Source organism: Cotesia glomerata, linkage group LG8 (genome assembly GCF_020080835.1).
Source record: "Cotesia glomerata isolate CgM1 linkage group LG8, MPM_Cglom_v2.3, whole genome shotgun sequence".
NCBI lineage: Eukaryota > Metazoa > Arthropoda > Insecta > Hymenoptera > Braconidae > Cotesia > Cotesia glomerata.
Window position 1 is genome coordinate 14,945,829 of NC_058165.1, and position 26,002 is coordinate 14,971,830.

The 26,002-nt window shown below is 37.2% G+C and overlaps 1 protein-coding gene across 1 annotated transcript in view; it reads right to left on the reverse strand.

The window, feature by feature from the left end:
* Positions 1 to 492: 492 nt before the first annotated feature.
* Positions 493 to 26,002, reverse strand: part of LOC123270346 (gem-associated protein 8-like) — a 30,013-nt gene continuing 4,503 nt past the window's right edge. The window contains exon 2 of the mRNA XM_044736345.1: positions 493 to 1,111. Coding sequence (XP_044592280.1) covers positions 556 to 1,111 — 556 coding nt within the window. The 3' untranslated portion in view covers positions 493 to 555. The remainder of the gene's footprint in view (positions 1,112 to 26,002) is intronic.

Below are 26,002 nucleotides of genomic sequence, written 5' to 3' on the forward strand. Positions count from 1 at the left end.
ATGAAAAAAAAAACAACTTTTTTTTTCACTTTTTTTGCAATTTCTTGAAATCTACTGGTCCGAATCGGTTCCAACTTACCGGAAATCTAAGTTTGGCAAAGGCCTTTCGAATGACACCAACTGCGATTAAATCGGTCAAGCCGTTCAAAAGTTATAAGAGGTTTACACACACACACACACACACACACACACACACACACACACACACACACACACACTCGGCTACACCTCGGGCGTCATGGCGCGCAGTGCAGAAATCTCAAACTTTCTGCCCTAATAGTGTAATATACTATTATTATTTCTAAGTTCTTAAATTGCACGATTGATAATCCTTCACATACAACTCTGTGAAGAAATGAATAATTATTAAAATAAATGAGTACAAATACACAAAAGAACAACTTAGAAGTCTTACCGGAGGCTTAAATTCAGAAAATTGTCAATTTTTTTCAATAATCACAATAAATTACAATTTCAATAAAACAAGTCTTATAAATTCAGACATTTTATTGTTCTGATAAAAATCATCACTTACAAATTTATATTATTATTTAATTACAACTTAAGGGGAATAATGGGCCAGTATTCCGGCTGGTGTTGAGTTTTGTACTGATCAACCTCCACTTGCATCCTCGTTTCGATGGCAATGATCTTGGACTTGTCCTTTCCATACAGCAGCGTAGTTTCTTCTAACTTGATCTTATCGTCGTTTTCATGAGACACCCAAGTGACCTGGGCTTCCTCAGATTCCAACTCCCGTTTTCGCTTCAGCTCCTCTTTATGCCGAGCACTTTGCTCCAGGAACTTCATCATTCCTTCGTCAATCTCAAACTCTAGCTCTATCTCTTCATTATTTTCTTCTACTTCTTCTTCTTCAACTTGTTGATAAAAATTATTCTGATTTTGATACTGATATGGTTCTTGATTGAACTCTGAACGTCCAGCATTTTCTAGCTCTCCTAATCTATTTTCATGATTATGAACTTGTTGATGCTGATAATTGACATGATTGTGATTGCAATTATTGATGATCTCACGGATTTTATTTTTTAGAACCAGATTTTCGTGCTCTAATGCTACGCACTTGGACCTCCACCACGCAACTTGATGCCTGAAAATTGATAATTTATTAAAAATAAAAATTTAATAATAATAAATTTAAAAGATATTTTCAAAATTCGTGCTTAAAAGTTAAAGATGCAGCCCAAGAGCCCACGACGGCCAGATCTTCGTTATTTTATAAAAGCTGAAAGTTTTTCTGTGCATGTCCCCTATACAGGTAAGAACGACCAGCAACTATAGAGTTTAAGTTGTGATTACTTGGGCAGATAACAGATAGTAAAGGTGTATAAAATAGTACCTAAAATTCGTTAAAGTAAAAAGCTCAATTTTTTATATTTTCTTTGGAATAACTTTAGAAATTTCGTCGTCCATTGCCGGACACTTATGACAATTACTACCCCCTGCCAGACACCCCTAAACTTTAATAAATTATAATTATACTTTCGTTATAGTATAAAAGCTAAATTTTATATATGTTACTTGGGGACCCATAAAAAAATGTTACCTCAATAGTCGGACAATTTTAATGGTTTTTACATCTTGCCAGACACATTAAAAGTCCGCTGTAAGTGCGAGCGAGAATGCTTAGTCGATTACGATCTTTTAAAGGGTTTCATGGGTTTTCTCCGGGAAAAAATGGCCTATTTTCAACAATTTTTTCTTTAATATAAAAAATAAAATATTTTATTCAAACTTTTTACTGCCCCTCGCAACCTTGAGTTCACCGTGGAAACACTGTGTTTGTGGGAACACCGTGTAATCTGCGCAGTTTCCACGGTGTTTCCACAGTTGTTTTCCGTTAGACTTACGGCGTTTACACACCAAATCCACGATGAAAACACAATAAATAACCACCGCGATTCCACACTGGATCCACGTTCATTACATATCGAATCCACGGTCAATTCACCATAGTTGCACTGTGTTGATGTCATGGATCCACAGTGAAAATACAATATATTTACGATGGATACACAATATACATGATTATATACAATGATATATAAATATTAGGGTGTTTAAAAAAAAAAAAAAAAAAAATTTTTTTCTTCAATGGTGTTGAAAAGTTGAAAGTACATTCAAAAACAAAAATTTTGGTACCTATGAGAGCCTTTAGTATTGATATTAAGGTTTGCCTCAATACATTTCTAATTTTCCTATTTAAATAACACGGGAAAATATTTTTTTTTATTTTAGAATTTTAATTACTTCGGAATGGCTTGTTTACGCAACATCCCAGAGAAAGGATAAATAGGAAATTTTACGCTCTACAAAAAACGTTTGAAGGTCAAAGTTCCTCAGATTAACCGTTTCAAAGATATCCGCGATCAAAAATAACATTAATCATAATTTTCATATATTTTCCAATAAAACTGCAAAAAAAATCATACTCTATATTTATTTATTTATTTATTTATTTATTTATTTGGTGTAAATGCCAAGGCACAAAGCCGAATGGCAAAAATGATATACATAAAATTATAATTCACATAAGTACAGCTAATATATACATAATGGAAATATGAAATTTGCATGATAGTATAAAATATAGAATTTATATAATGTTCAAATGGACATAATGTTTTTAAACATATTAAACTTATTAACCAGCTCACTATTTTGTCATTGTTCGAGATTTATAAGAAAATCAAATACTTTTGTTTTGAAGGATTCTAGACCAAGAGAATTTGTAATTTCAGGAGGTAGATCTTGCCAGAACCGTATAGCTGATATAACAAACGAATGCTCGTAGATTGTGGTAACAAAGTTGGGTATTTTAAAAGTGACATTATTATTTCTGCTGGCTATTCTTTGTGATCGTCTGATAACAGGGTCTTCTTCAATAAATAAATCACGTAGAAATCACACAAATTATATGAGGCTGTGTTTCAGCAACTAGATGCTCAAATTCAGCTGCATGAGCTAAATAACTATTAATATTAAGACTTAGTAATTTGAGAGTAGTAGGAGAAATAGTAGGCTGGTTTAATTATGGCTATTCTAATTTATTTAAATCATCAACAGTATGAATGACAATTTTTCCTGAATCATCGTTCTTCTTTATATAAACAATGCTTTTATATACCCATGCATATTTGTAGCTTATTTCTCTGGCTCTTGCTTTGGTAAGCTTTAAAAGTTTATAGGTTTCCGTTTGCAAGAATTCATTTATGAAGACTTGTCCTCCAAATGCAGAAATACCATTAATCTTGAAAGTATCTTTAACTAACAGCTTCTGTGAGCGACGTTTGGTATCAATAATATGATCACGGATTTGCGGTGATTTAAGATTGACAATAAATGAAGTGAATGATGATTTTCTTGAATGATCATTCTTTCCTTTTAATATCCGAATGTTCAGGATGTCGTTTTCAAGGTTAGAAAGCTCAAGTTTATCCAGAATTTGTTTTATAATTGTCGAAGATGATAATTCAGACACCACTGTCTCAGGAACACCAGAAACCAATAATTGAGACGAAGAAGAAGAATCAAGTTGTTGATGAGCATTAGGTACAATTATAAGCGAATCCATTTTAGAATTTAGAGACACAATAGAATTGAAATTTTCTTCGCATTTCTTGGTATTTGAAGACACATTATCTGTCAGTTTCTTGATTTGTCTTACGGAAGAAGCATGTTGTTCCGAGACCTCAGCTAATATTCCATTTACAGTAGTTAAATCTTCTGATAGCTTGGTAATTTTATCGTTGCTCATTTCAAATTTCTCAGACAACTTCTTTATATCTTCACTATGTTTACTTAAGCTATCTGAGAAATTTTGTATTTGTTGACTGTTTTTAAACGAAATGTCAAGCAACAAATTCATTTTTTCGTCCATATTTAAATTAGACCAATCTGGTTTATTCTGTGAGGATTCAGTCATTTTTGGAGAATTTGAGATGATTGTTGGAGAAAAAACAGAATCCTCTCCTACAGATACTATAGGCGGTGTTCCTGGTGAGGAAGTTAACGATTTGAAGCTAGACTGAGTCGATGTGCTAGACAAAGTCGATTTTCGCAGACTAACACTAGAAACACTGGGCGGTCTTTAAAAGTTGAAACGTGAGGGCTGTATATGAGCAGTAGAAGTTGATTCAATCGGTGATGAAGGCGTAATACACGCTGTAATGCAGCAACTATTTGGTAATTTGGTTTTTAGTGCTTCTTTGTGACAACTGGGATGATATGCGGACTTGCAGATTTTGCAGAAAACAGATTTAGTTACAGCTCTCTTACACCTAACACAAATCATAACAGGGCCATAAGAATGAAAATGTAAACAACGAGCTGTCAAATTTTGTAGATAACAGTTTATGATGTGTAGTGACACCTATGAGGTATTAGCGGTACGTTGGCAAGTGGCGGTGACAGTAGATTTTCGTAACACTGTAGGCTGAAGTCACTTAAACAGAATAATGATCAACTAAAATCAACTAAAATCACGTCCAGATAGAATATAACCTCAACACAATATCTTGGGAAAATAAAAATTGATCTCCAGCTCCAAATTGAAAATATTTTGATAATTTTTAGCAATCTCAGAAGATTGCAAAAAGGCGCTTGCAACTGATATCTGTAACAAAAAGCCCGAAGGCAAAAAAAGCAGAAAAAGTGTTCTAAACGACGAGCGAAAAAATAGACGTGAGTTCAGTACTTACGTGAATTCAGAGGATGATTTATATTATTTTTTTTTGGAAAATCACTTAAATTCTGTTAATCTGAGACTTTAAACTTTTTTTTTGATTACTTACTCCATACGTAACTCACAAAAAACACAAATACATAAATATAAAGGTTAAAAATATCAAATAAATGATTTTTGGGTCCCCGTGAAAAAATAAATCCTTTAGTAAAAAGTTGATGTAATGTTTTCATTGTTGTCGCTTTTCGTTGCCATGGTAATCGTTGCTATGGTAACCGTCGCCATAGTAACCGTTGGTAGGGTAACCGTTGCTATGGTAACCGTTGCCATAGTAACCGTTGCTATGGTAACGGTTGCTATGGCGAATTTTTTCCATGAAAATAATCATAACTTTTATTAAAAAGTTGATGTAATGTTTTCATTGTTGTCGCTTTTCGTTACTACGGTGACCTTTTTTGGCAATGGTTATCATAGCAACGGTTAAATATTAATGAGTAAAATTTGTAAAAATATTGATTAATTAAATTGTCGATAATAAACATTTTGACAGAAGCGCGCAAAGCGCGTTCGATTTTCTAGTCATATTAAAAAAGTCGCAAAAATGTCGTTATTTTAAGATCTTAAACGTGACAAAAACTAAGACTGTTTTGAGACTCTTTTAAGACACCGAAACCCAATTCCGAGAGCAGATTTTTCAAATTTGGATCTCAAATTTGTTATGAAAATTAATTTTTAGACATTTTTTAGACGATTTTGCATGTTTTTAACCACAACATTTTTGAGTACGCTCTTTTCAAATCGACTTTGAAATTGTTGAAAAATTATTATCCGACAATTTTAAGACTCTTTTAAGGAGGTATTACGCCAAGAAAAAGACACTAATAGGTTATGGCTATTGGTTTCTTTCTCACATACTAGTGCTGCCTCTTTTTACAGACTATCGCTCACTTACTTCCACTCACGTAAAATATCGAAAGTCACTAACTTCAAACATTTCTTATAAAAAAATGAATACCGCTCGTTTGTGTTATTTTTGATAAAAAATACTTGTTATAACTTCAATTAAATATTTTCAGTTTTTCAAAAAAATCCTAAGAAAAAAATGGTTGTTATTCAATGAAATGTTTACTCTAACTACGGTCAGGTTAGGGAATACATGTTGAATATACGATTTTTAATTGCTAATATTTCGAAAATTAGTACCGCAAGGACTATTAAAAAAAATTTATTCGTATAGAGGACACTTAAAAGTACGCGTATTCAAAAATTGCAGAATATTGTAAGAAAAGTGATTTTGCACAATACTTCCTTGAGACGCTTAAATCTTTAAAAATTTTCTTAAGACTATTTTAAGATGATTTCATAGCGACAGAGCTCCGGAAAATTATTATAGAGCGTCTTTAAATAATGTTAAAAGGATTTTAAAATGGTCTTTAAAGAATCTTAATAAAATTTTCAAAGACTAATTTAAGACGAGCTCACAGCAACAAAGCTCCGGAACATTATTGTGGAGCGTCTTAAAATAGTCTTAAGAAAATCTTAAAATAGTCTTGAGAAAATCTTAAAATAGTCCTAAAAAAATCTTTAAAAAATTTTTTAAGACTATTTTAAGATGAGCTCAAAGCGACAGAGCTCCGGAAAAATTACTATAGAGCGTCTTTAAATAGTTTTAAAATCATCTTAAGATAGCTTTAAAACAATTTAAAAAAAATTTTTAAAGGCTATTTCAAGATGAGTTCATAGCGACAGAGCCCCGGAACATTAAAACGAAGCGTTTCAGAAAAGTCTTAAAATTGTCGGATAACAATTTTTCAACAATTTTAAAGTCAATTTGAAAAGAGCGTACTCAATAATGTTGTGGTTAAAAACTTGCAAGATCGTCTAAAAAATGTCTAAAAATTAATTTTCATAACAAATTTGAGATCTAAATTTTAAAAATCTGCTCTCGGAATTGGGTTTCGGTGTCTTAAAAGAGTCTCAAAACAGTCTTAGTTTTTGTCACGTTTAAGATCTCAAAAAAACGACATTTTTGAGACTTTTTTAATATGATTTATTTTTTCACGGGGACCCAAAAATCATTTATTTGATATTTTTAACCTTTATATTTATGTATTTGTGTTTTTTGTGAGTTACGTATGGAGTAAGTAATCAAAAAAAAAGTTTAAAGTCTCAGATTAACAGAATTTAAGTGATTTTCCAAAAAAAAATAATATAAATATAGAGTATGATTTTTTTTGCAGTTTTATTGGAAAATATATGAAAATTTTGATTAATGTTATTTTTGATCGTGGATATCTTTGAAACGGTTGATCTGAGGAACTTTGACCTTCAAACGTTTTTTGTAGAGCGTAAAATTTCCTATTTATCCTTTCTCTGGGATGTTGCGTAAACAAGCCATTCCGAAGTAATTAAAATTCTAAAATAAAAAAAAAAATATTTTCCCGTGTTATTTAAACAGGAAAATTAGAAATGTATTGAGGCAAACCTTAATATCAATACTAAAGGCTCTCATAGGTACCAAAATTTTTGTTTTTGAATGTGCTTTCAACTTTTCAACACCATTGAAGAAAAAAAAAATTTTTTTTTTTTTTTGAAACACCCTAATAAATATATATTGTTTTATATAGTTATCAGCAATTATACACAATCATACATAACTATATGAGAAGCTGAGTTTTGGAAGGGTATTTTTCACTTATTTTTTAATACAGAGCAATGACTATTTATTTCAAAATTTATTCTTTTTTTAATTTAAATGTATAGTGCTCTCGGTTATAAATCGTTATTTAATTTTCATGAAAAAAATTCCATAATTCATAATTTCATAGAAAAAATTCCCTGATAGTTTCAGCTCTTTTTTTCAATTTTTACTATTTTGTTTTCTAATTTTCTAATTTTTCAATACATAAAATCGAAATTCAAATTTATTCCAAAAATTAAAAAGACTTCAATCATAATCGATGTTATCGTAAGAAATTTAATTTTCTACAAATATTCAGGTTTATTTTTGCTGTTACTGCAATTGTTTTACAGTTGCATTCCATGTCCTCAAGTGGAAAGAAATTTCCCGGGAAAAAATGATCAGACCTGATCAGACATGAACAGGCATGAGTCTTCAAGCCTGATCAGACATGAAAAATAACCATGCCTGATCAGACATGGTCAGGTCTGAAAGCCCATTGTTACTTTTAATTAATTATTTTGTTTATTTTATGGATATAGTACTTGATAGAGCCATACGCAATTCTCTATAATGAATTAAAATAAAAAAAAAATGATTACATATAATTGTACGGCTGTAACACCAGCAGTCATTCATCCAACTACTAACCACGCTCAATGCTGTTGAACTTTGGTAATATCCGTTTGCCTTGAAGTTCCCGCCTGCTGTGCTGCTATCTTATGTGACAACAATTGGTTATGAAGTACACAACGTATCAAATAAGTTTATCATAAATATAATATAAAAATTGATTTTATAATATATTTTGATGGTCCTAATTTATTTATTTAACCGAATCTCATTATAACATCACATTTATTTAAATAATAAAATAAGTAATGATTTTATAATGATTTTAATATTAGGCAGGAGCATAGCAGACTAAAACATCCCATAGGAAATGTAACAAATTTTTTATTTCAAAATTATTCAAACGTAATGATAAAAATAATTTTGCACATTTTGAGATTAACAAAAAAATTTTTTTCGTCAAAGAAAAAATTTTTATCACATCTATGACTATGACTATGGAAGTCTGATCAGATCTACCCAGAAAAAAATGATCAGACCTGATTAGGCCTGAAATTAGACCTGGTCATGCCTGTTCATGTATGATCAGGCCTGAAATTAGACATGGTCATGCCTGTCCATGCCTGCTCATGTCTGAAACGTCAAATACGCTCAGGCCTGTTCATGTCTGATCAGACCTGTTCATGCCTGAAGGGTTAAATACGCTCAGATCTGATCAGGCCTGTCCATACCTGTTCATGTCTGAAAAGTTAAATACGCTCATGTCTGATCACGCCTGTCCATTCCTGTTCATCTCTGTTCATGTCTGAAGCGTTAAATACGCTCAGGCCCGATCATACCTGTCCATGCCTGTTCATACTAATAACCAAATATGCTAAGAAAAAATTTTTGAATATGCTCAGTGTATGTACATTAATTCCGACTAATAAATTTGTATCTTATCAATAAACGGTATATTTTATTATTCAATAAATAAAAGTATTTTGATTATCATTAAAAACCTACCGTAGAGTAAATTTAATTAACTTTTCTAGGCATGGACAGACATGAACAAGCCTGAGGATATATAATGCTTTAAACATGAACAGGCCTGAGCGTATTTCCCGCTTCAAACATGAACAGAGATGAACAGGGATGGACAGGCGTGATCAGACATGAGCGTATTTAACTTTTCAGACATGAACAGGTATGGACAGGCCTGATCAGACCTGAGCATATTTAACCCTTCAGGCATGAACAGGTCTGATCAGACATGAACAGGCTTGTTCAGGCCTGAGCGTATTTGACGCTTCAGGCATGAGCAGGCATGATCATGTGTAATTTCAGACCTGATCATACATGAACAGGCATTATCAGGTCTAATTTCAGGCCTAATCATACATGAACAGGCATGGTCAAGTCTGATCATTTTTTCCCGGAAAATTAAAAAAAAAAAATTCCAAATTTCCTATAAATTTTAAATGAAATAATTTTGAAATTGTAGAAAAAGAAATCATAAAATTTAAATTAACTTTTAAATCAAAGTTTAAGGAAATTTTTTTTAAATATATATAACAATTATCACAAAATACATGTCTTAAAGATACATGTTTAAGGAAGTATGGGACGTACAGGGACGTACAGTCCGTTCACTGAGTTTCATCTCACAATGCATATGTATAGTTATACTATAATACGTGACTTGAGAAGGATTAATTTTGCTCGAGACTGTACTTTCAGAAAACGTAACAAGTTTTTACTAGTGATTTAATAACATTTAGCTTACCGAAATAATTTTTTTATGCATTAAATAACTATATTATTATCAAATAATTGATAATTTATTTTAAATTTAAATAAAATAACAAGGCTTTAATTTTTAATATTTTTTAAAAAGTTTGGCTACGCAGTACATTTTATCGCGGTTGCGCAAGCGTTGACTACTCTATTCGCGTTTGTGATGTGTACGTGAGTGTTATGTTCACAAGTAATGCTATTCAGTGATATTTAATTATAAAATCTTGGAAGAATAAACAAATAATGAGTGACGGAAAAAAGCGTTATTTTTAGAAAGGAAGGCGAGTAAACGAAAAAATTTATAACTAACGTATTTCTCAATGCAAGAACGGACAAAAAAGAAAGAAAACATGTGATCTAACCTCTTCTCTGTTTGACATTGTACCGGGAAGGAGAATAATAGAAGTTACTCATTTAGCTAAACAACTAAAATGCGTACAATTGATTCAAAAACCTTCGAAAAATATGAAAATGAGATGGGAACAGCTGTTGAGGAAATAGCTAAAGAAAGTTGTCATAAATAGGCCGAAATTGAACGTAAATTGACGATTGGAAACATCAAGCTTCTCTAAACAATCTGATATTCTTCAAATCGCGGCTCAGTACAATAAATCTAAATTTTCAGTTTATGTAAACCCTATTCAAAAAATTGCAGCGTCTGAAGCAAATGGTTTAACAAATGTTAGAGGTGAATTAATGCTCAATGGTACCAGAGTACCATCAATTCCACTAAGATTAACTTAGGATGCTTTTCGTAACTTTCTTACGAAACTGAAGCATTCAGTGGTCTTAGTTGCTCACAAGTGCAAATTTGATGCTCCTATTCTTATTAATTCTGTAAAAAAAATTACTATGACTGATGATTTTGAGTATGTCGTTGTAGATTTTCCAGATACACTACCTCTAATTAAATCAGTAACAAATCGTAAAAAAAAAGGAGAGTGCACTCTAACTGGTCTAGCTTCGTGGCTTCAAATTTCTACGGAAAGTGCGCATAATGCTGTAAACGATGCTTTAATGCTAGTCAAAATTATTCAGAATCTTAAAATCAAAACGAAGCAATTAATCGATCGTAGCATAACTTGGACTGATAAAATTGCGAGTGTTTGTAATGCTGAAAAATCAGCTACACAGTTAAAAACACTTGATAAATTAGGAACTTGCATATCTAGTGACATAAAAAAAAATTGCTGATGCTGATATTAGCTATGAAGACTTAGTGAAAACTTTTTGTGAAGATGAAGATGCTGGAATAAAAAAATTATTAGCAAAAGATAAAAATAACAAAGTACGTGTTACTAAAACTAAAACTATTATTGAAAAGTTATTGCATCATTTAAAAGCTAAATCTTTATAAAATATTTAAGTTGTTGCAATATTAAAACTATTAGCATTAAAATATTTATTATTTAATTATGTTATGTTTTTTAATAAATAATAAAAATTTTATAATACTTTTCTTAACCTATTGGATAATTCATGTAACCCATTTGAATAATTACTGAAAGAGCGGAAAAGCGGGGATCAGGTTTAGGTCTGGATATCTCAATTAAAACGCGTAAATAATTATCAAAATTAACACTATAAATTTATTTACACTAAATACAAGTTATATTTAATATGTTAAATAGCGGATTGTTTAAATAAAAGCGGATTTATGATACACAGCGTGGTTAGCACAAGCGATACCGGTTGACACGTGGGTGAACACTCTGCCGGCACTGTAAAAGCGGTGAAATAAATGCACAAATAACACAATTTATCTGTAACAAATCAGAGCGAATTATTAGCGGTTAATTTAAGCAATTTAAATTATAAAAATAGCGAAATGCGGTTAATTAACAATAAGCGAAAGTAAAGCGGAATTAATGGCGACTTGTTGCAACGAAAGCGTGGAAGCGAAAGATAATAATAATAATGCGTCTTCTTCCTCGTCGACTTGGGGAAGAAGGCTGATTGCGCATGTCAGCGGAGCGATCACCACTTAGTCAAGCTAAGCATTCATAGGCGGTTAGTTTTTGCGGGAACTAGCGGTCGACAGGTGCGGCTCGTGAAATTGGGAGTTCCCCAGGGGCGAGTTAATTGCTACTGGGCCTTGTTCACTGAAAATTCTCCCCCGGGTTGGCGGCTGCGTTGACAAGATCATCTTCTTCATGCGTTAGCGGCAGGATACAGAGCTTTGTAATTGGACGAACCAGCTCTGTGTTAACTGTCTTAACCGTTACCACGCGGATTTGTCCATCTTCACCTGGATGGACAGCAATTACTTTGGCTAATGGCCACTTGGTTGGCGGGAGATCCTCAGTGGTGATCAGTACAACTGAACCCACCTTGATCTGGTTGCGTCGATGATGCCACTTTGAAATGGCCTGGTAGCGGTGGATGCAGTCCTGGTAGTAGCGTCTCCAGAAATGTTGAACCATTTGCTGGACTTGTTCCCAGTGCGAGAGCCGAGCAGGTTGTAAATCTGTCAGCGATGGCTCTGGGATAGCGGTCAGTGACTGTCCGATTAAGAAGTGACCTGGAGTCAGTACAGCCAGGTCAGCAGGATCTTCATTCAGCGGTGTGAGCGGTCTGGAATTCAATATGGCTTCAATTTGAGCCAGTAGCGTTGAATATTGCTAAAGCGTCAACAGCGAGTCTCCGATTGTTCTTCGAAGGTGAAATTTGATAGATTTCACAGCGGCTTCCCATTTTCCTCCAAAATGTGGAGCTCCAGGCGGATTGAATTTCCAGTTCGTGCCATCTTGAGCGGTCAAGGTTAATAATTCTCGTAATGTGCGGGATCCTGCAGCGAATAGTCGTTTCAGCTCTTTATCTGCTCCTACAAAATTGGTTCCACAGTCTGAATATAGCGTGTAGCAGATACCTCGGCGACTAGTGAAGCGGCGATGAAAGCGGCAGCGGTGTAGTCAGTTACTAGCTCTAAATGTACAGCTGAACTGAACATGCATACAAAGACTGCAATCCAGCCTTTGTATGTTTTTGCTCCACGTCCTTGAAACGTTTTCAGCGTGATAGGTCCAGCGTAGTCGAGTCCTGTATGCAAGAAGGCTCGAGTTGGCTGTACTCGTGCGGCGGGTAGTTGACCCATCAACTGTTGAGCGCGTTCTCCACGGTGTCTCGTGCAGATAACGCAGCGTAAAATAAATGATCTGACTGGAACACGGCCTCCAATGATCCAGACACTCTTGCGTAAATCAGCGAGCGTAAGCTGAGTACCTCCGTGAAGCGTTTTGCGGTGCGAATCATCAATCAAAATTGATGTAAGCGGTGATTGTCGCGGTAGAATCGCTGGATGCCTCTCTTCTGGGTCCAGCAATGCGTTTTTCAAGCGGCCACCGACTCTCAGGACCCCCTGATGGTCGATGAACGGAGTCAGCTTAGTGATGCTGTTATTTTTAGGCAGACCATCACCATCTTGTAGCGTGTGAATCTCTCTAGCGAAGTATTGTCCTTGAGTGAACTTAATCAAGGTCAATAGAGCGCGCTCCAGGTCTGATGGAGTAAGCGGGTAGGCCAGCGAAGATTGTGGAACTCTTTTAAAGCGGTCGATGGCACGATGCCAGATGCTGAGTTTCCGTAGCAGTGGAAACAGATGCGTGTAATGCGACAGTAATTGTTGGAGCAGGCAATTTTCTGCTTTCCAAGTTACTAGTGTCAGACCTTGGCGTTCTTCTCGATGCGTTGCGTTGTCGGTTGGAGGTTCCAGAGTGGGCCAAGAGGATTCTGGTTCATGAAGCCAAGTTGGTCCATGCCACCAGAGAGCGTGTTGTTTCGGTTTTAGCGTAGGTATACCTCTTGAAGCGCAGTCAGCGGGGTTTTGTTTTCCTGGAATAAATTTCCAGGAGACATCTCGAAGCGTTTCTTGGATTTTTCCCACTATATTGCGGACGAATGTCTTCCAGCGGATTGCTGGACTTTTAATCCATGCGAGAGTCACAGCGGAGTCAGTCCAGAGATTGATCCTGACATTTTCAAGCGACTGAACTTCTTTGACATGAAGTATCAGTTGTGTTAGCAACCATGCGGCAAATAATTCCAAGCGTGGGATTGTCATGGTCTTCAGCGGTGCTACTTGCGTTTTTGAACACAAAAGTGAGACCTTTGTGTTCCCATCAGCGTCAGTGACTCTCAAATAAACAGTGGCAGCCATAGCGTTTTGCGAAGCGTCTGAGAACCCGTGCAATTCCATAGTTGCTCCAGGTGCTATATTATTCCAGCGTGGAATGCGGATGGATTCGATGTTTCGAAGATCCTCGCGGTATCCAGTCCATTTATGAATGAGTGATGGTGACAATTGTTCGTCCCATGACACTCTATTTAGCCACAGATCTTGCATAAAGATCTTGGCTTTGACGACTATTAGTGCGAGAAGTCCTAGCGGATCATACAGCTTAGCGATTTCAGACAAAATAGCTCTTTTTGTCTTGGGCGTCTCTGGCGGTAGCGTGTACTTGAACTGGAGAGCGTCAGTGCGTGGATTCCAGTACATGCCCAGGACTTTTACTGGTGCATCACTGATTTCTTTAAGCGGTGTATCCAGCTGCTTTTCTGGAGCGACTTCAGCGAGTAACCATGGGCTATTGCTAGCCCATTTGGCAAGCGGGAAGCAGCCTGCTGCACACAGAGCTTTTGTTTGTACTGCAGCCTTGATAGCGTCTTCTTCGTTGTCTGCTCCACCGTAGATGTCATCTACGTAGCGTGTTTTCAACATTGGAGCAACAGCTAGCGGAAAGCGGTGTCCTTCATCCTTTACTAGTTGGATAAGCACACGTACTGCGTCAAAAGGTGCACTAGCGGTTCCGTATGTGACTGTCTTGAGACAGTAAGCGTCTATTGAGTCATTCTCATCTATCCAGAGAATGCACTGAAGCGGCCAATAAAGCGAGTCGACCTCAATCTGTCTGAACATCTTGGTGATGTCAGTAGCGAATAGAATCCTGTTGCAGCGGATTCTCAACATCCCGTCAAAAATGTCAATTTGCGTTTTGGGTCCTGCGTGAAGAATGTCGTTCAATGAAATTCCTGTAGATGTTGCACAGGAACCATTGAACACTGTGCGAAGCTTCGTAGTGGCACTATCAAGCTTCAATACCCCATGGTGAGGCAAGAAGTAAGCGTTTGCGGGCAATTCGTTGACAGGTACTCGTACCATGTGTCCTAGTTGAATGTATTCTGCCATGAATGCACGATACATGTCAGAATATTCTCTTTCTCGCGACAAGCAAGTTATTAATCTGCGGAGTGACCCCATAGCTGCGTTGATAGAGTCGCCAAGTTGACTCTCAAGGGCCTTAAGCGGTAATCTCACTACGTAGCGTCCATCAGGCTGTCGATAATGCGTTTGACGAAAGTGAACTTCACATTCGTCTTCCTCAGCGGTGTTGAGCGGTGAATTACCTGACGGAACCTCTTCCTGTTCCCAAAACTTAGCGATAGCGTCTTGTAATTCTGTATCTAATGACGCATGTAATGCTGCGTGTGACGTGGAAGCGTATTTAGCGGTGACAGCTCCATAGACAATCCAACCAAGCGTGGTGGATTGTGCAATAGGAGCATTGCGAGGTCCTCGTTGAATCTCTGCGTTCATGATCTGTGCGGCTGGTGATACACCTAGAATAATATCTACAAGGCGTGGCTGTAGATACTGCGGGTCAGCGAGCTTGAGATTCTCAAGATGCGGCCATTTCGGATCAGCGATCACGAACGATGGAAGATCTACCGTCAGTGTCGGTAGCTGTTCAATGAATGTGTATAAACACAAGAGAACGGCGGTTTTTCCTTGCCCGCGAACTGGGCTGTGATCTCGTTATGGTGGGAGTAGGACAAATATACGTGCGTGTATAGCTCTTTTGAGCCCAGGAAACGGCCTCTTCGGAGGTAGGCGAAAGCCTCGCCATATATTCTTCGTCAGTGTCGGTAGAATATGCATGGTGACATGCATTGATGCGGTCGTACACAGCGAACGAAGCTCAATTGTGCTCACACCTAGTGAGCTTCCTGCGGAGACATTGCCAATGCCCTTGAGCATGACCATGTCACGAGAAAGTGACATAGTCATGCCATGAAAGAGAAACGGAGGCTAGCCAAAGAACAGCTCCCAAAGGAGCCTCCAAAGAAGCCCAGGCCGGAACCTAAGCGCAAAAAACCGCTCAAATGGATCAGACCCGACGCACTGATCATCCACCCGGCCGAGAAAGCAAAGTACGCCGAGATTCTGCGTCGCATAAAGAAGGACGTCCCTGATGAGCAGGTTCGCACAACGGTGGACAAGATCAACAAGACCAGAAGCGGGGACTTGCTGATTATGATTTCGCGGAAGAGCGTGGTCAAAGGCCAAGGCCTGCAACAGACCATCGCAAACATTCTTAAGGAGGAGGCCAAAGTGATCTGCAAAGGGCCACAAGAAGACATCGAGATCCGAGACCTAGATGACACCACAACAAAGGAGGATATTCAGGCTGCCCTGCATACGGTAACCAAGGAGCTCTGCGAAATACCACCAGAGACAATCAAGATCCGCAAAGCCTACAGAGGTACCCAAACCGCTGTCGTGACACTACCGGCTGCAGCAGCTCAGAAGATATTAGAAGGAAGCGGTAAAATCCGAATTGGCTGGGTCAACTGCCGAATTAGAGCCACGAGGAAACCTACCCAATGTTACAAATGCTGGCATTTCGGGCACCACGGATCCCAGTGCAGAAGCAAGACAGATCGATCCAAGCTATGCATCAGATGCGGCCAAGAAGGACACAAGATTGCGGACTGTAAAAACCCAGCGAAGTGTGTATTATACGCGGAAAATAAGGCTGGCATTTCGGGCACCACGGACCCCAGTGCAGAAGCAAGACAGATCGATCCAAGCTATGCATCAGATGCGGCCAAGAAGGACACAAGATTGCGGACTGTAAAAACCCAGCGAAGTGTGTATTATACGCGGAAAATAAGGCTGGCATTTCGGGCACCACGGACCCCAGTGCAGAAGCAAGACAGATCGATCCAAGCTATGCATCAGATGCGGCCAAGAAGGACACAAGATTGCGGACTGTAAAAACCCAGCGAAGTGTGTATTATACGCGGAAAATAAGAGCGCAGAGAACGCTGCCCATCACGCCGGCACATACAGGTGCCCGGTATACAAAGAGGCACTCCAGAGAATGACAAGCAAGCAAACATGAGGATATTACAGCTTAACCTCAATCACTGTGAGGCCGCGCATGATCTGCTCGTGCAGACCGTGCATGAATTAGAGCTTGATTTAGTAATAATAGCAGAGCCATACAGACACCTGAATAACCAACCTTGGGAAACTGACAGCACCACCAAGGCTGTCATCTGGTCCTGTGGCAAACTTCCCTTCCAGATCATAGTGAGCAATGATAGCATCGGCTTTGTAGCAGCGTCTATTAACGACATCCGTTTTTATAGTTGCTATGCACCACCTAGCCTTTCCATTGCCGACTTTACTGACTTCCTGGATCGACTGACCGAAGACGCAAAGCAATACTACCCAGTAGCTATAGCAGGGGACTTCAATTCCTGGACGGTAGACTGGGGCAGCAAGCAGACTAATGCGCGAGGCAAGGCACTACGTGAAGCAATGACCTCACTGGATGTGGTCCTTCTCAACATCGGTGAGACACCAACATATACCAAGGGAGAGACTAGTTCGATAATAGACCTCACATTCGTCAGCAGCAGCTTATTGAAAGGAAACTATTCTTGGGAAGTCTTAAACACCTACACCGCCAGCGACCACAGTGCAATACTTTGGGAAATATCGGCTGGCCGAAACCCTCAAAGAGCAACTAGACAAAATAATGCAGCTGGATGGAAAGTGAAAGACTTTGACTCGGAAGCTTTGGTAGTAGCCTTAGACAGTGACTCGACCATCATCACAGGAAATGCTGTAGAGAAGACGAAGGACTTAATGACGAGAATTGCTCAGGCGTGCGACACCTGCATGCTCCGTAAGCGTGGCATCAATAAAAGACCATCGGTGCACTGGTGGAATGATCAGATTAACGCCCTTCGCACAGCCTGTCACAAAAAGAGAAGATTATCACAGCGTGGCTACCGACGACCTAACTCTGCGGAGCTGGTAGCAGAATACAAAAAGGCCGGACGAGAACTGAACGAGGCCATCAAAGATAGCAAAAGACGCTGTTGGAAGGAACTCGTCGATGAGGTAGAAAAAGACCCATGGGGCAGACCGTATAGGGTGGTCATGACCCACCTGAAGCGCCAGCCAATGCCATCACCTACGTGTCCACAGCTCCTGGAAAAAATAGTTTCTACGCTGTTTCCTCGACAAAGTAAGTTCGGCTATTCTTCATTGCCAGTAAATCGAGAAGACATTCCACCTGTCACAGAAGAGGAACTGATGGAGGCGTGCAACCGAGTAGGGAATAATAAGGCGCCGGGATTGGATGGAATCCCGAATATTGCATTAAAAACAGCTATTAAAGCAGCGCAAAATCTATTCTTAGATACCTACGATTCGTGCCTCAAAGAAGGGATTTTTCCTAGAAGATGGAAACAGCAAAGACTTGTACTTCTCCCTAAAGGGAAGAAGCCACCAGACGAGCCATCATCCTACCGACCACTCTGCATGCTGGGTACAGCGGGTAAGATATTAGAGCGTATAATGCACCAACGAATAGAAGCAGTCGTCGATCCACTCCTAGCAGAAGGCCAGTATGGTTTCCGGAAAGGACGATCAACGCTGGATGCGATCAACCTGGTAGTCGATACAGCTAAGGAGGCAATCGCTGGAAAGAGATGGGAACGTGGCAGAAAGAAGTATTGTTTAGTGGCTGCCTTGGACATCAAAAATGCCTTCAATTCCGCTAACTGGGACTGCATCATGCGAGCTCTCGAAGATAAAGAAGTACCAGGATACCTGCGCAGAATGGTAGCAAACTACTTTACAGACAGAGTCCTCAAATATGACACGAAAAACGGTCCAAGGGAGTACGAAATAACCGGAGGAGTGCCACAGGGCTCGGTTTTGGGTCCTTTGCTGTGGAACATCATGTATGATGGTCTCCTGAGAGTTGCATTACCATCAGAGGTGAAACTTGTTGCATATGCCGATGAAGTAGCGGTAGTGATTGTCGCGAAACACTTGGAAGAGATCAATCTGGCTTTCGATATCACATTTAGCCGGATTAACCTATGGATGGAGATGATGAAGTTGGAGTTAGCCAAGCACAAAACTGAAGCTGTGCTCATCACCAGCAGAAAGATCGTAGAAAACATCAAGCTAAATGTCGGCGAGCAGGAGATCGCATCGCAACCATTTATCCGATATCTGGGGGTGACGCTGGATGCCCGACTGAACTTTAAGCAACAGGTCGAACACGTAAGTGCTAAAGCATCAGCGGTGGTAACTAGTCTATCAAGACTGATGCCGAATGTTGGAGGCCCGAAGCAGAGCAGGAGACTTAACCGGAATCACGGCGAGGCCAACTACTATTTGACCTAGATGTTGTCAGGACACGGCTGTTTCCGGGAGTACCTTCATCGCTTTAATCACGATAATTCCCCAGAGTGTCCGTCTTGCCCAAGAGTTGCTGAAAATGCGGAACACGTTTTCTTTGAGTGCCCTTGTTTTAACCCACAGCGTGATGAGTTAGAGAAGATCCTGAACAAGAAAATCACACCAGAGTTAATAGTAGAAGAAATGCTGTCATCCGAAGCTGCCTGGAACGCCACAAGCACGTTTACCACTGAAGTGCTTACAGAGCTGCGTTCGATTGAAAAAAAAAGGGCAAATGACAGAAACTAGAAGGAAGGAAAAATAACACCTTAGCCACCAGAAGGAATAGCAGTAGCTAGATCCTCCCCTCACCAAGTAATGCCTGACGGCGGTTTCCATGAGGGATTAGAGGAAAGAAGAAAAGGGGTTTAGGGTTTAGTAGGTAGGGGCATTAGCGTCGAGTTTTAATATGACGCTGCGTCGAGTCACCACATATCCAGGCCGAACAGCTATGCCTGGAATCCATAAAAGGGATTCCCCTCCCCTAAGTTAAAAAAAAAAACACACACACACACACGCACACACACACACACACACACACACGCGCGCACGCACGCACGCATACATACAGCCGCACGGACACCATCGCGGGAGTAGTCAGGAAAGCTTCCTAAGACCTCAAAAAGTCGAGATCTGATAACAACTCGATTTTCGAAAAATGGGGTAAAAACAATAACTTCCCGATTTTTTTTAATTTTTAATTTTCTTAGCGGGAAGTTAAAAATATTAAAAACTCTGCCATTGTGAATTAAGACTTCAAACTAGGTCTTGAACGAAGGAAAAAAAAATGAAAACTGAAAATGATTTTTGGCCGAGGTTTTTACAAAAAAATGAAAAATTTGGATAAAATTTCACGGCATTTTTTTTTTTAATATTTAGTTGTCATTGGAAAAAAAAATTCTCCGTCTCAGATCTTGTAAATTATATCTCGAAGACCTATCTAAAATTTTATCAATATCGGTTGAGTAGTTCTCGAGAAATCTTCACAACTGTCTTTGAAAACATAGTTTTGAGAAAAACGCGTTTAAAATTTTGAGTGACAATACAACAGTGCCTTGAATCATTATCTTCACTAACATCTGGTTCACAAATTTCAATATTTTCTTGAGAAGTTGTAGATTGAAGTCCTATTGATTCAGAAGTTAAACTTGATTGCAGTATTATTGAAGATTCTGTAGAGGAAGACTGTAAATGAGATAGTTCTGTGGTCACCTTAGGAATCAACGAGGTTGTTGAGCTATTGTCTGTAGGTACACTGGCTGATTTTTGTTTTTTACTGTTTTTTGTTGAATTTTCAGGTTCAGAAGTTACGTATTTTTTCATAAGTTCTGTAAACGCTTTATAACATCCCCGGTGATACCCATTTTCTGTATACTCATCAGGCAAAATAATGTCTTTATATTTAAGGTTATGTTTTTTTCTGATTTTCAGAACAGTTCGACATTTTTTTAACGTTTCCTCCGAGAACAATATTATATTACCATCACTTTTTATTACAAACGAAACAAATTAATGTATCTCCCATGATAACACTTTTCACTAAAGTCACACTTTTATTTCACAAAAAAACTGCTCAAATATCAATTATAAAACGTTGGTTGTACCTACGCATAATTGTTCAATACATCACTAAATCCAGATGATGCGCAGTCGACTAAGCGCATTATTTCACTCGCACCCTCTTTAACAGTTGTTACCTCGCGCTCGCACCTACAGCAGACTTTCAATGTGTCTGGCAAAATGTAAAAACCATTAAAACTGTCCGGCTATTGAGGTAACATTTTTTTATAGGTCCCCAAGTAACATATCGATGATTTTCTAAAACAACCTCATATCTCAAAAATGACAATTTTAGAGATGAGGTAAAAAATAGCTTATAAAAAATTAATATTCATCTAAAAACAATATTTATCAATTGTATTTTCTAAAAATACTATTGTATTTATTATAATCTGGTTTATATTTTTTTTCAGTAACGCGTTTATAATTAATTATTAATTTTTCAGTAGAACCCTTTCATCTTAAAAATCGAGGTGCGTGGTTGCGTTAGAAAACCCTCGATTTATAAAATTTAGCTTTTATATTATAACGAAAGTACAATTATAATTTATTAAAGGTTAGGGATGTCTGGCAGAGGGTAGCAATTGTCATAATTGTCCGGCAATGAATGACGAGATTTCTAAAGTTATCCCGAAGAAAATATAAAAAAAGTTTGGAAAATCCAAAAGTGCACGCCTCATAACGCTCAATCATTTTTTAAGAAAAAAATTAATTGTATAATTAATTAAAAAAAAAAAATTATAATTAAGTAATTTCTTACAGAGTATTTTTTATCTTTTTGAAGTGAAACTTCTTTGCGCGCGTTGAGGGTAAAATTTCAAGGTCGCGTCACAATAATAATAATATGAGCGTCACAATAATCATAATATGAGCGTCACATTAAAGGACGCATATATGTACGTAGTCGAAGAGAAAAAGATAAAGATATAAAGGAAAACTATACTTTTACACTATAGAAATGTTATTTTCATGTGCACATGCGTTGTATTTTAGACTGTAGGTACACTGCTCTTAAATATTATTATTATTATGTATTTTATAACCTCGTGTTTGTTTATACTGTTTTATTCATTCAGATATTTTTATAGTAACTAGTGATAAATATTTATTGTTCGTTGACAGTTAATAATAAATCCTTGTTGATCAAGCAGTTGTTCGCAGTAAGTAATACTTTATTTATTTCTTTTTTCATTAATACTTGTTATTAGATTTGAAATAAATGTATATCAAGTAAGGTATACATTATTTAACTGATGTAATGTTAATAATATATTTATTTTTTTATATTTAATTGAATAATTAATTATTTTAATAATTACATTTTTCTTTTTATTTTGATCACATGAATATGCGCAAAGTACCATGTATAACCTACATTCTCTATATTGCATTCTATATAATATTTATACTATCACTGTTGCCTGTCATTAATTAAGTTCATTATCTATTTTTATTGTTATTAAATTTTTTTTTAGTAATTAAAAATTTCAAAAAATAAAATTATAAATTCTTTTTATTTTAGTTTAGTGTTTAAATAAAATTACTATATAACATAACGCATATGTAGTAAATTCGAAAATTTCTAATTTTATTTTATTTTCAGAAAATTTAACTACATACATTGATCAACAATCTATTAGCTGCACTCCGATGTCACCTAGAAAAAAACGTAAAACACCAGCAGAACGTACTCGTGAATATAGAGCTCGGAAGAAGGCCCGAGAAAATCCTGCAAATCCAGAGCCATCTTGCCCTACGTCGATTGATGTTCAAGTTGAAGTACATCAGGAAAATTCTGTTTCGGATCCACCAAGATAGTCAAAAACACCAGCAGAACGTAGTCGTGAGTATAGAGCCCGGAAGAAGGCCCTAGAAAATTCTGCAATTTCAGAGCCAACCTGCTCTACGTCGATTGATGTTCAAGTTGAAGTACATCAAGAACATTCTGTTTCGGATCCACCAAGAAAGTCAAAAACACCAGCAGAACATAGTCGTGAGTATAGAGCCCGGAAGAAGGCCCTAAAAAATTCTGCAATTTCAGAGCCAACCTGCTCTACGTCGATTGATGTTCAAGCTGAAATACATCAAGAAAATTCTCTTTCGGATTTACCAAAAACGTCAAGAACACCAGCCGACCGTAGTCGTCAGTATAGAGCTCGGAAAAAATCTACGATGATCCTTAAAAACTCAGTACTAAATGCTCCATCTACTGAAATCTTTTCAACAGATAATCCGTGTACTAGGGATCAAGAGGGTGCAATTTTATCTGAAGCAGATTTTATTATTAGAGACATTCCAAATACTACAACGACGCCAAGTATCAACAACGTTACGAGAGGCTTCCAGGCTAATGATTTGCGTGTACCTTATTCTACTTTTTATCATCATAAAAAAGCTCATGAAGAGTTTAAGACTAAATTCATCAATAACCCGTTCGGACATATTTGCTCAGTCTGTGATAGGTTGTGGTTTAAAAGAGATCTCAAATCTGCATCTAATCAACATCAACAGATTTTAAATACAATTCTTCCTCTTACATCTATAGAGAAGATTGCTTTATGCACTACGTGCTTTACATCATTGAATAAAGATAAAATTCCAATGATGTCAGTGTATAACGGGTTTAAATATCCACAAATCCCCGATCATTTACCACTATTGGATATTTTATCTGAAAGACTCATTTCACCTCGTCTTCCTTTTATGCAGATTCGACGTTTAAGGCATGTGAATGGTCAGTACGGAATTTTAGGACAAGTTATTAATGTTCCAGTATGCGTTGATACAATGATGAAAAGTCTACCAAGAAACGTTGATGACGATTACTGTATTAAACGAAAAAAAATTCATAGATCCAGTTATTTACACGGTATGATTAACAAGCGTACTATAAAAGCTTGGTTACAATTTTTGTTAAAATCTCCACTTTATACAATGTATGAAATAACATTGGATCAATCATTTTTTCGAAAACGACTCAATCCCAATTAACGTTCCTCTAGAAGATATAAGTGAACACATACCCATTGAAGAGAGTTTAACTGCTCAACAACATACACTGTTATGGAATGAGGATCAATACTTACGTATTGCACCAGGAGAACAAAATACTCCACGGAGTTTGTTGTTCGATGAACATGCGGAAGAGCTTCCGGTCATTCCCATCCATTTACTTGGGTCAATTTCGGAGCTTCAGAGAAGGAGTTAAGGCAACACCATTCACAATAGCTTCAAGTGAATTACGAAGATCTGATCGTCGAGCTGTAACACCGTATCATCTTTTATATGTTGCAATGAAAATTATGCGATTAAGAGTTCGTGATTCTCTTACTATTGCGTTTAAACATGTTGGTAATAATACAGCAGTCACTCGACAACAAATTGAGGACGAACAATATATTAATAACTGTATCGAAACCAACCTTGCTTTTCTACGATCAATTCCAAACTCGACATGGTATTGGTCTAATCGTAAAAAAGACCTTTTTGCTATGATTAGGCAACTTGGTAAACCAACAATTTTTTTGACAATTAGTGCTAATGAAATCGGCTGGACGGACTTAATTCAAAAATTGTACAAATTAAAACATTGTGGAGTCGACATTACGCTAGAAGCTGCCGAAAACTTGCATTATCTGGAGAAAACGACTTTAATTAATGAGGATGCTGTAACATGCGCGATTCACTTTAACAAGTTAGTGAATGTTTTGGTTGCTATTTTGCAATCAAAAAAATTTAGTCCTTTTGGGAAATATTACGTTGTAGATTACTTCAAGAGGATTGAATTCCAACATCGCGGAAGTCCACACGCTCACATGTTACTATGGTTGAATAACGCTCCGGTGGATGCTCTAAATAATAACAAAATTGATGCTATAGCATTAATTGATTACTTAATTTCAGTCTCATCTGAAGAAGCATCAGGTAACATGAAACTTCAGATCCACAAGCACACATTTACGTGTTTTAAAGAAATTGTTGCCAATAGACCACAGAAGTGCAGGTTCGAGGCTCCTTTTATGCCTTGTCAAAGAACCATTATATTATCACCTATGCAGAAAGAAGAACCGGATTTTCAACATTATTCTAATCATTACAAGAGTATAAGATTAAATCTTGAAAATAAAGACTATCTCGATATGGATGCATTTTATGAAGACAACGATATACATTCAGATGACCACTATCATAATATATTGCGAGCTGGAATCAATAGACCCAGAGTATTTTTAAAACGCCAGCCTCATGAGAAATGGCACAATCCATTTAATCCATTTCTTTTCAATATTGTGAAGTCTAACATGGATATTCAATTTATTACGGAAAAGTATTCTTGTGCCGCTTACGTCGCTGAGTACGTCAATAAAACCAACAGAGGAGTGAGCCATCTTCAACGTCTTATTATCGAAATTATGTATGAACATCCAGAGTTTGATATTGTTGAAGTTACTCAAAAAATCGGAGTCAATATGTTAAATAGTGTAGAGATGACAAGTCAAGAAGCTGCTTGGTATCTTTTACGAGAGCCAATGTCCAAATGTTCCACTGTTGTAACCACTATTCCCACAATGTGGCCTACTGATCGGCAGAGAATCCGAAAAACTCAAAAAGAATTAGACGCAATGGGTGTTGGAGATGATTCAACTGATATTTGGCGTGATGATTGATTCGACAAATATGAAAAGCGACATCAAGACTTGGAAAATGTCACACTCGCTCAGTTTGTTGCAAAATATACTGTTCAGAGCAACGGAACTTATTTAAAGAGAAATAAACAACGTATTATTCGCTATCGTAACTTTGATATGGCACAAGATTTAAACGAATATAAAAGAGAAATGGTGTCTTTACACTTTCCTTTCCGCAACGAAGATGCAGAAATTCTGTCGGAATTGAAATTCATCCAAATATATGATGAAAACGAGGATTTGATTTTAAATCGTCGACGAGAATTTGAATCAAATCTTGACATTCAAAAGACGATTCAAATTTGTCGCAATTTGTGTCGTAATGATATTAATCTTGCAAATGATGATGTTGAAGATGCAGCGACCAGATGCGCTGAACCTGATCCATATCAACATTTGTTTCAAAATGCGAATTCAGATATCAATGCTGACATTCGTTTGGCTGTACTGAACAAACTTGGACCCATTGCCAAGAA